General features: G+C 36.7%; 1 protein-coding gene across 3 annotated transcripts in view; it reads right to left on the minus strand.

Annotated features, from left to right (window-relative positions):
• LOC127866170 (annexin A4-like) overlaps positions 1-12,781 on the minus strand; it is a 92,942-nt gene that overhangs the window by 26,230 nt on the left and 53,931 nt on the right. For all 3 annotated transcript variants that reach the window (XM_052406583.1, XM_052406586.1, XM_052406584.1), the window contains exons 5-7: positions 8,438-8,668; positions 7,811-8,026; positions 5,443-5,524 (exon numbers count right to left, since the gene is read on the minus strand). In XM_052406583.1, the coding sequence (XP_052262543.1) occupies positions 5,443-5,524; positions 7,811-8,026; positions 8,438-8,668 (529 nt within the window). The remainder of the gene's footprint in view (positions 1-5,442; positions 5,525-7,810; positions 8,027-8,437; positions 8,669-12,781) is intronic.

Raw genomic sequence — 12,781 nt, forward strand, 5'->3', positions numbered from 1 at the left:
AATTAACCACAAAACCATGCATGACTATTGTGTCAATAAGAGTGTTGATCTGAAGCTACACTGGCTGCAGATGGCATAGTTCCCATGTTTGTGTCACGCTGCGCATATATAATGGGGAGTTCTGCTAACAATGTATCGCTTAAATGGTGGAAAAACAATGAACCCTCACAAACATGTTCAGGATAATATTTTCATTTGACATTTTGATCATTTGTTTACCTGAATTCTTTCCGTTTGTGCTGTACATGTATTTCAGTTATTTCACGGCAGTAAAATTAGTAACTCACTTTCCTGGGTAAGCAGGTTTACCAGAACTAAGAACACATTCTTAAACCTGTAACTGACAACTTGAAAAAGAGTGTCAGAATGGCCTTAAGAGTCTCAGGATTTCATGACCAATCAGCACACAAGTTATGTGGCCAGACTTGTATTAGTATATATCACATAATACAATGCAGGGTTTATAAAAGTTTCACAAAACTATTTTCCGAAACCCCAACTTCAAAAGAATACACAGTCTTTGCAAACATCCGTGTTGTATAACATTTGATGGTTGTTTGTTTCCAATTGCATTTTTTAAAACTTATCTCATATAAATACCATTTCAGGATCTGTAGTGAAAGGAAGCCCCAAACTATTTTCTGATAATGCAATTTTTCTCTCATAATTAGTGCGAAATTGTTTACACCTCAGTTAGAAGTTTGAAAATAATGATGATACATGTATAATTTTGTAAGAAAAAACATGTCAACTATTAATAGTATCAAGAGGAAAATGGGCCCTAAAGAGCTCACCTTTGACTCAAAGGAACTAAACTATTCTGACAAGTTAAAGATCCATAATGACAGTACTTTATGAAACAAAATTAATATTTAATTTCTAGGCACATGCTTATATTCAAATTCACTTGAGGTATCATCAGAACAAATGTTTTCAACAAGTTTCTGGAAGACTGAACAAAAAAGCAACTTCTAGAGTGTTAACAATCTTTAAAAAATTAACCCGGTGACCTCGTTTTTATCTAACCTGACCCTATTTCAAACACAGTTGTGATTTCATTGAGAAAACTGTTCGACCAAGTTTCATTAAGATCCAACATTTAATGTGATAAATAGAGCTTTAACGGGAACCATTATCAAACTGGGCTGAGATATCATTACAACAAATGTATGTTCTGACCAGTTTTTATGACTTTTGATGAAAAATGTGACTTCTGGAGCTTTTAAAAAATTTCACTAAAGTCATATAAGAAAAACTGCCCGCCCCTTGGTGGCCATTTTTTTTTTAAAGGAACCATGTTTGAACTCGTCAAGATGTCATTAAAAGAATTGTTCTTAGCAAGTGTCATTAACTTCAAATCATACTAAAACTGTGACTCTAAAGTGTGTACAATGTTTCACTATAGCCATGTAGGAAAAACTCCTGTGCCATATTTAAAACAAGATGTGTTTGTGAAACACAATGTCCCCCTATATGACGTTTGACCTTGTAGGATGACCTTGACCCTTCACCACTCAAAATGTGCAGCTCCATGAGATACACATGCATTTAAAATATAAAATTGCTAGCTTCAATATTGCAGAAGTGACATTACATGAGCAATTTTGACCCATATATTTGACCTTGAAGGATGACCTTGACCTTTCACCACTAAAAATGTGGAGCTCCATGAGATACACATGCATGCCAAATATCAAGTTGCTATCTTCAATATTGCAAAAGTATTCATAAAATTAGCGATTTGGGCCACATATATTTGACCTCTGACCTTGAAGGATGACCTTGACCTTTCACCACTCAAAATGTGCAGCTCTAGGAGATACACATGCATGCCAAATATCAAGTTGCTATCTTCAATATTGCAAAAGTACTCATAAAATGAGCGATTTTGGCCACATATATTTGACATCTGACCTTGAAGGATGACCTTGACCTTGACCTTTCACCACTCAAAATGTGCAGCTCCATGAGATACACATGCATGCCAAATATCAAGTTGCTATCTTGAATATTGAAATACTGCAAAAGTGTACATTAAATGAGCGATTTTGACCCATATATTTGACCTATGACCTTGAAGGATGACCTTGACCTTTCACCACTCAAAATGTGCAGCTCCATGAGATACATATGCATGCCAAATATCAAGTTGCTATCTTCAATATTGCAAAAGTTATTGCAAATGTTAAAGTTGGCGCAAACCAACCAACCAACAGACCAACCAACCAACAGACCAACAGACAGGGCAAAAACAATATGTCCCCCACTACTATAGTGGGGGACATAAAAACAAAACAGAACCATTATCAATCTCAGCTAAGACATCATTTGAACAAAGTTTCTAGTCATGACTTCTTGTGTTACCATGTTTCAGTACAGGCATATAAGGAAAATGTGTTAACAGGCTTGTTCTTTAATTTGAACTAGTTTCTGACCTCACTTGACCCAGTTTTGAACTCAGCCAATATATGATTGGAACAAATATTCACACCGAGTTTGATGAAGATTGGACAATACATGTGGCCGGCCCTTAGTGTTAACAACCAAATTCATTGAATTGATATCCCACACCGAGTTTGATGAAGATTGGACAAAACATGTGGCCGGCCCTTAGTGTAAACAAGCAAATTGGTTGAATTGATATCCCCCGCCAATATGCTTCTGGACACAAAAGTGTTATATTTGACACTCAAAAAAGTATTTCTTCAAGATACAAAGGGCCATAACTCCGTTATTAATAGACGGTGTACAATGCCATCTGGCGTGCATCATCCTCTTATTGATATACATACCCATACCAAGTTTCAATGAAATCTGACAAAGCACTTCCAAGATATGGCTCCGGACACACAAAAAAAGCATTTTTTTAAGATACAAAGGGCCATGACTCTGTTATTAACAGATGATGTACAATGCCATTTGGCGTGCATCATTCTCTTATCCATATATATACTCATACCAAGTTTCAATGATGTCGGCCAAAGCACTTCCAAGATATGGCTCCGGACGGACGGACAGAAAGATGGACGGGAAGACGGACGGACGGACAACGCCAAAACAATATCCCTCCACCTATGGCGGGGGATAACAAGGTAAATGTTGACAACAGGTGACAGATGGCACAAAACTGATTTTATGCTCAGGTGAGCTAAAAAAAATAAAATATTTTTACAATGGAGCATGTGCAGCTATTCAAAATACCAAAATAATAACATGTTCATGGGCACATTTCATGTTGAATTGTTGATGTTGCATTAAAAACAGGGAATATTTTCATGTTCTCTTTTACAATGTTGGAATTTTATTTATGCAGGAGACATAATAATGGTGTACACCACACATGTATAATACACTTTTATGAGGACATTAATATTTACAGATGCTATAAAAACAGGTTTAAAACAAAATTCATACTGTCACTTCTATAGAACAAGAAATTACATCTAGAAGCATAAACCAAATAAAATTCACAAACAATTTATACTTAAGCATTATAACCCCAGAGATCGGGATTTTTTTTTCTCTGATGGGATTACTGCCCCATAGATGAAAAAACAATGGGCACTTAGCAAAAATGAATGGGCACTTCTCAAAATTTATTTCCGGTAAAAATTACAGACAATAGGACAATCAGTTTCAGTAAAGTTGCGACCACAGCAAATTAATTTCCGAGTCTGTGACGCAACTATATTGTTTAATATGTTAATTATATTTAACAAAGCCGATATTATAGTAGATTAAGATAGTAATACCTTGCAATCTGATAATTAGTATAAATAATGCAATAAAACACTGCCATTATTTACGATATATGTGTTTAGGAATTTTGTCAACACGGGCGTCCGCCATAGTTAGGAACTGTACAGAGTTTGTAAATCGGAACTAATCGGTATATCTCCCAAAATTATTGATAAATGTATTCGTCGTTTCAATGCTTAGGGCCGAGTAATTTCGTCAAATCGGAATTAAACTTGTGTAAAACACTTGCTCAATTAACCGTTAAACTCCACCTCCCTTCTCTGCAAAAGATTCGAAGGCGGAGCTATGCATTGAGGAACAAACACACGATTGGTTCGGCATGTTGATTGCTAGACAAAGGGAGCCAATTTTGTCGACAAGAAATTTGTCACTTGATTGCTTCAGACAAGAAGCGGCTTTCTTTTGATGATGTCAAACTGTAAATTCACACAGAGTGCAAATTTTCAGAAGACTTTAACTGACTCTTTGTTTACACTTCCAGTAAAAAACAAGAAACCATCGGAGACAGGTGATGCTCCCCAAAGGTTTTTGGTCACAATATTGCACTATATATTCAGATAAAAGGAAACATCTTGAGGGCACAGTAGTTGGGGGGACAAGAATTTTTTTATAGAAAATTTTCAAGGGCCATAAGTCTGTGAAAAATCATCCGACCAGAACCCGCTGATAATATGCACATCTCCTCTTGGTAGTGAAGCTTCCAATAAAGTTTCATTGAATTCCTGTCATTAGTTGCTGAGAAATAGCCCGGACAAGAATTGCACTATATGTACAGTTAATGGAAAATTTCATTGGCCCATAACTCTGTGAAAAATCATCCGACCAGAACCCGCTGATAATATGCACATCTCCTCTTGGTAGTGAAGCTTCCCATAAAGTTTCATTGAATTCTGTCATTAGATGCTGAGAAATAGCCCCGACAAGAATTGCGCTATATGTACAGTTAATAGAAAATTTCAAAGGGCCATAACTCTAAGAAAAGGCATCCGACCATAATCCGCTGATAATATGCACATCTCCTCTTGGTAGTAAAGCTTCCCATAAAGTTTCATTGAATTCCGGTCATTAGTTGCTGAGAAATAGCCCGGATAAAAATTGTGCACGGACGGAAGGACGGACGCACAGACGAAGCGACGACTATATGCTGTATGCATAAAAACACTTGCTAATATAATACTTTGGATTAAATTATCAAAATAAAGCAAAAGCGAAGTTACGAATATGATAACATTAATTCGCGTCAGTTCAAATAAGACGTTTTGCGTTGTAAATCAATGAGTTCTCAAGACAACAACAACTTTAACAAACATTACTGCGACGACGTGGCGATCTCATAAGTTAAGTAAGAGCGAACAAATAATTTGTGTAAGAGTAGTTTATCTTATGTAAGATTTATGCAACGGGGATCGCATTGCGTAATGGTGCGCATGGAATTACGGAAATGATGCGCAGTTTTTCGTTTTAATGGGAAAAGAACGCACTGTGCACCTTTATCCCAGTCTTTATCCCAGTCCCTGTAACCCATGTCACCTAATTTTATTTAGGCAGAAAAAGCAGTTTCACAAGCATTAATACAACAGTTTTTATAACAACTGACCATTCTTTGTTTTATTACAAGGAAAACATCCCTTTCATGGTATGAACAATGAGTGTTCATGTGCCAATACATGGCATTTCACTTACCAAAGCCCTTCATAGCCTTCCTGAGTATCTTGGCGTCATTTTCAGCATTAAAGTTGGCTGCTGGTCGCAGTGTGGGATCTTCCTGAAAACATTAATTGATATATATTCACCTGCATCCAATTGTTCAAAGTAGGAAGACAGATTACACATTCTTTACTGATGTTAAACTTTGCTACGATGCATACATTCTGTAGAACTGATAAAAACTTTTTGCTGACTTTGTACATATTTTAAATCAACATCAATATCACATTTATTCACAGAATATAACCCATTTTTATCATGGACCTATAAGTAATGGACTGAATAATTGAGCAATGCCATGTCTTCATGTTTATGTTCTTTTTTAATCTGTTTATTTTTCTACCTCATTAAGATTTGCCAGGTTTTGCACTTACTATTGCAACTGAACAAATTTCTTAGAATACTGGTAGAAGACCAATTATAGCTGAATATGACAAATAACCAAAGAACCCAATAACTTTATAAAACGAGAGATGTGTTTGTCAGAAACACAATGCCCCCATTGCACTGCTTTGAAGCAATATATATTTGACCTTTGACCTTGAAGGATGACCTTGACCTTTCACCACTCTAAATGCGCAGCTCCATGAGATACACATGCATGCCAAATATCAAGTTGCTATCTTCAATGTTGCAAAAGTTATGACCAAGGTTAAAGTTTTGGGGCACACACATACAATGAATGAATGAATGAATGAATGAATGAATGAATGAATGAATGACCGACAGACAGACAGGCCAAAAACAATATACCCACGATCATTCAATCCGGGGGCATAAAAATTTCATTATTGCAAAAAGAAATTATACTTCATATCAGAAGCCCATTCCCTAGGGTACTGTAAATTTATAACTGTTCTTAGTTCGTATTTGTTAAAATACAGCATTTACTTTCTTTTTTTTACATGTGTAATGTCAAACTTGGCTGGGAATTTCCATTCAACATGTGCATCTGCAAGAATTCGACAAATGGGTGACATGTAATTGGCCTATTAGTTTAATTGAGATATTGTTTTCGAATCCACTGTTATAATAGGTGGTGGTTATCTATTTAAATTATATGCAACATTTAATTTTGTTCATTTAACTCATAAATGATTATGGTTTTTCACAAACAAATAATAAACTGTTAATTTACAATTTGCAATTCAGAACATCTGAAACAGTTGGAAGGATACATGCTTATTTTATCTTGGAAACTTTGCCAAGATGGTGTAAATAAGTGTCGTCTCAGTTGCAGTTTAATTTCATTTTACTGTCTTAAGTTACAATATCTACTAGCAATATCAGATAAGTTTATGAAGTAATTTCATTATCTTTCCTTGATAATATTTTCTGAATCTGGTGAGGTGACCTTTTGACACCATTTTAGATCCCAGACATAGATTTCAATTCCCAAAACTTGTTTTTGATCATATTAAAGCAAGCATATTCTAGAATGATCAATTTCTTCTAAAGATATGACACAGGGTGATACACAACCTTGGTAATCTGATGCATAGAATGTTAAACCTGAGAAATAATTACCAACAATGTTCATCACTGGGGAATATAATATATTTGTCAGCTGCAGAAATATTGAAATGGAAGAAGCCGTTTGAGGAAAACAGTACTTTTATCATGAAATAAGTTAAATAAATCACAATATCCTATTGAGTACAATTCAGTTTTGTGCTTGACTAAAACACATTTAAATATGAAAAATTCTCTGATAATATTTTTTGTCACAAGATTTTTTCAACAAAAATTACAGCACATTTTATCAAGTTTATTATACCTCACTTCCATTTCTAATTGTAAAACCCCATACATTCATCACTGCATATGTTACCTGACATTCGAACCCAATGTATCCTGATTGGGCTAAATTTGCAATATATACCTTGTACATGGCTCTAAAACATGGGTTTCTACAAACATTCCTAATACAGTAATAATAGACACGTTCTCAAATATACACACAAACCAATGTCCATGTGCACTTAATTTTGTAACAAAACCTGCATATTCTACAATATGATTACAAAAAGTATTTGTGTTCAGTATAATAAAACCTATATCAAAGGCAAATTTTGAGCAGACTTAATAGTCTCTCTTCCCAGAAAACGTCATATAATCATTGGTCTTTGGCCTCAGATCACATAACTTTCCCTGTGGAGAAAAATGAACTATACCGCTCTATGGCTTGTGATTATTTTATTTATTAGACAACAGGTACAAAAGGTATAACTTTTATGATTATAGGGATGTTAACTTTCTGTACCTCCATTTCTGTGCAGAAATATTTCTAAAACATAGACCTCAAATAATTCACAATTACTGGTACCACTGTCTACATTGTTACCCTGACTTTGTATCCCGTATGAGCACCTCCTACACCTAGGGCTGTCACATTGGTACCGGGTACAACATTGCTTGCGTAGGACATGCCCCCTGGGGCATAGGCAGGGGCACTGGGCTGACCATACCCGGGGGCACTGGGCTGTCCATACCCAGGGGCGCTGGGCTGTCCATACCCAGGGGCACTGGGCTGACCATACCCAGGGGCGCTGGCACCAGCCTACAAGAAAGCGATGATTATAAAATGATTAAAATAAATCATGCATTTATGCAATGTCACAACTAAGTGTCCAAAAATCTATTGATAAAGGTGAAAATGCAAAGCAATGTAATCACCTGCGAGAAACAAAAAAGATTTGGTAACAAGCAAGAGCTTTGGTTCATATACAATTGAAGAAAATCCCTCCACTTGTTGAATATTAAACTAGCATTAAATGATTTGCTTTTAAATAACAAAGTTATTATGTGAATTCATATGCATAACAACTTCAATTTCTTTGCCAATCTGATTTTTGTTTAATTCCAAATGCGAAAGGTAAACCATTTTTCTGAATTTACAATAATTATTTTTTCCTACAAAATAAGTTAAACATTTCCAAAATCAGACTGTGCATGTAATAAAGTATCTAACCTGGTTGTATCCCTGTTGGGGGTACCCAGGGGTACTGGTTGAGGGTGGAGCACCAGGCTGATTGTAGCCAGCCTGCTGATACCCTGTGGCTGCCCCCGGGTAAGGTTGACCATATCCAGCAGCTGGTGGGTTGTAGCCTGCAGCTGGTGGGTTGTAGCCTGCAGCTGGTGGGTTGTAGCCTGTATTGGGAGGGTTATATCCTGGAGCCCCATAACCTCCCATGTTTGGTTGCTGGGTAAAAGAAATTGCACAAGCTGGATACAAGATTACTAAAAAGTTAAACCATTTACAAAGTAAAAATATAACAAGAGCTGTCACCATAGGATGATTTATGCCCCCAATAAATGCCTGATAGAAGTTATGAGCTTTTTTCGAAACCAAAACGCAGATTTTGAAACCTAAACGCGGACCCTAACTTCAAGGTCAAGGTCACAGGGGTCAAAATTTGTGTGCCTATGGAAAGGCCTTGTCCATATACACATGCATACCAAATATGAAGGTTATATCTCAAGGGACATAGAAGTTATGAGCATTTTTTGAAACCTAAACGCAGATTTCGAAACCTAAACGCAGACCCTAAGTTCAAGGTCAAGGTCACAGGGGTAAACATTTTTGTGCGTATGGAAAGGCCTTGTCCATATACACATGCATACCAAATATGAAGGTTATATCTCAAGGGACATAGAAGTGATGAGCATTTTTCGAAACCTAAACGCAGATTTTGAAACCTAAACGCGTACCCTAAGTTCAAGGTCAAGGTCACAGAGGTCAAAATTTTTGTGCGCATGGAAAGGCCTTGTCCATATACACATGCATACCAAATATGAAGGTTATATCTCAAGGAACATAGAAGTCATGAGCATTTTTCGAAACCTAAACTTAAAGTGTGACGGAAAGACGGACGGACAGACAGACGGACAGTCCGATCACTATATGCCCCCTTTTTCTTCGAAAGGGGGCATATAATTGCTTAAGGTTAGCTCTGTATTAAATTATATTGACAAACTCTCATTTTAGAAATACAACTATGTTGTCGTGTGGTGACTGTAGAAGATTTTAAAAGGCAATTTTACATATTTGAAGCTAAGGCCACAACAAATTGATCAGATGTTCCTTGCATTTGCAAACCTAGCAATTTAAAAGTGAAACATTTACATTTTTTTGCACAAGCACCTGTCCACCTAGCCCTATAACCCCTTTTTAAAAGAAAAGTGTTTTAGTTGTCTCTAGTTTGTTTTGGTTACGTACAAAGTCATGTTTATTTATTTTACAGCAAAGATTGTTTTCTTTTCGTATTTTATAAACAATCATAAATATCAGTCAATGATTAACAAGGGCTGTTTGTAAAACATGCATGCCCCCCATATGGGCTCTCAGTTGTAGTGACAGCCATTTTGTAAATATGTTTTTTGTCACTGTGAACTTGACCTTTGACCTAGTGACCTGAAAATCAATAGGGGCCATCTGCGAGTCATGATCAATGCACCTATGAAGTTTCATGATCCTAGCCATAAGCTTTCTTGAGTTATCATTGGTAAACCATTTTACTATTTTGGGTCACTGTGACCTTTGACCTAGTGACCTCAAAAAGAATAGGGGTCATCTGCCAGTCATGATCAATGTACCTATCAAGTTTCATGATCCTAGACATAAGCGTTCTTGAGTTATCATCCGGAAACCATTTTACTATTTCGGGTCACCGTGACCTTGACCTTTGACCGAGTGACCTCAAAATCAATAGGGGTCATCTGCGAGTCATGATCAATCTACCTATCAAGTTTCATGATCCTAGGCATAAGCATTCTTGAGTTATCATCCAGAAACCATTTTACTATTTCGGGTCACCGTTACATTGACCTTTGACCTGAAAATCAAAAGGGGTCAACTGCCAGTCATGATCAATGTACCTATGAAGTTTCATGATCCTAGGCATAAGCGTTCTTGAGTTATCATCCGGAAACCATTTTACTATTTCGGGTCACCGTGACCTTGACCTTTGACCTAGTGACCTCAAAATCAATAGGGTCATCTGCCAGTCATGATCAAACTACCTATCAAGTTTCATGATCCTAGGCATAAGCGTTCTTGAGTTATCATCCAGAAACCATTGTACTATTTCAGGTCACCGTGACGTTGACCTTTGACCTTGTGACCTGAAAATCAATAGGGGTCATCTGCGAGTCATGATCAATCTACCTTTCAAGTTTCATGATCGCATAAGCGTTCTTGATTCATCATCCGGTAACCATTTTACTATTTCGGATCACCGTGACCTTGACCTTTGACCTAGTGACCTGAAAATCAATAGGGTCATCTGCGAGTCATGGTCAATCTACCTATCATGTTTCATGATCCTAGGCATAAGCGTTCTTGAGTTATCATCCGGAAACCATTTTACTATTTCGGGTCACCGTGACCTTGACCTTTGAACTAGTGACCTCAAAATCAATAGGGGTCATCTGCGAGTCATGATCAATCTACCTATCAAGTTTCATGATCCTAGGCATAAGCGTTCTTGAGTTATCATCTGGAAACCATTTTACTATTTCGGGTCACAGTGACCTTGACCTTTGACCTAGTGACCTCAAAATCAATAGGGGTCATCTGCCAGTCATGATCAATGTACCTATCAAGTTTCATAATCCTAGGCATAAGTGTTCTTGAGTTATCATCCGGAAACCATTTTACTATTTCGGGTCACTGTGACCTTGACCTTTGACCTAGTGACCTGAAAATCAATAGGGGTCATCTGCGAGTCATGATCAATCTACCTATCAAGTTTCATGATCCTAGGCATAAGCGTTCTTGAATTATCATCTGGAAACCATTTTACTATTTCGGGTCACAGTGACCTTGACCTTTGACCTAGTGACCTCACAATCAATAGGGGTCATCTGCGAGTCATGATCAATGTACCTATAAAGTTTCATGATCCTAGGCCTAAGCATTCTTGAGTTATCATCCGGAAACCACCTGGTGGACAGACCAACCGACCGACAAACCAACCGACATGTGCAAAGCAATATACCCCCTCTTCTTCGAAGGGGGGCATAAAAATAGGTATGATTTTTTAAGACAACAAGAGATGTGTTTGTCAGAAACACAATGCCCCCCTTAATGCGCCGCTTTTTTTTGGTGACCTTTGACCTTGAATGATGACCTTGACCTTCCACCACTCAAAATGTGCAGCTCCATGAGATACACATGCATGCCAAATATGAAGTTACTATGTTGAATATTTAATAAGTTATTGCAAAACTTTACTGTACAGTAAAGTTTTGGGACAGAATTGTTTGACATTTGACCTTGAAGGATGAACTTGACCTGGACATTTCACCACTCGAAATGTGCAGCTCCATGAGATACACATGCATGCCAAATATATATTTGCTATGTTAAATATTTCAAAAGTTATTGCAAAACTTTACTGTACAGTAAAGTTTTGGGACAGAATGACAGACAGAAAGAAAGAAAGACAGAAAGAAAGGCAGGCCAAAAACAATATACCCAATATATACAATATCTATCGATCCGGGGGCATAAAAAGAGAAAATTAAGTACTAAGAGAATTAAGAGTATATATAGAAAACTACTTGCAATATATAAAGCTTTAAAAGCATTTGGCAGAAATGTTAAATATGTATGTACCCAATATTTTGTTATTATGAATAAGCCTATGACAACATCAAAAATGGAATAAAAAAACAATTTCATTTTTATTTAATTTTCTTCTCCCAAACCAAATTTTTGCAAGACCAAACTATGTCGAAAAAAGTTGTCATTTAAAAAAACTCTCTTCAGTGCTTTCCACAGGATTTTTGTCAGGCGCCCCGGGGCTGATAGGGGTGGTTCGGGAGGGGTGTCCCCTCCAGACGTTGATTTTTTTAAAATTAAAGTGTCAATTCACGTTTTGTGGTGCGTTATAACTCGATGAAAAACAGCGTCAAAAGACGTCATTTGGTGCACTATGACTCTTCAAGAAAATCCCCCAGTCATTTAAAAATATATATAATTTTTTATATTATTTAATTGTTTTAAAACTTTCCCACACAGATAGTAAAATCCCGACTTGAACGATTCCCCAATACATCCGTTTCAACCCGACTCTATTTCTCTGTATACTTACTACTTTTCAAGTTGCTATTTATTACCCGATAATACCTTTTATTCCGTTTTTATAAATCACTTTCTGGTAAATATTTACGATAAAAGCTCTCAATTATTTCTATAACACAACCCTTGCCATTTTTCTATAGTAGCAAATAAATTGTAAGTAACTTTTTATAGATCTGATGAAATATTGCCTCTGAACATGCGTCAATCCCCTGACGTGTTGTGTGCTTG

This window comes from Dreissena polymorpha, chromosome 2, assembly GCF_020536995.1.
Source record: "Dreissena polymorpha isolate Duluth1 chromosome 2, UMN_Dpol_1.0, whole genome shotgun sequence".
Lineage (NCBI taxonomy): Eukaryota > Metazoa > Mollusca > Bivalvia > Myida > Dreissenidae > Dreissena > Dreissena polymorpha.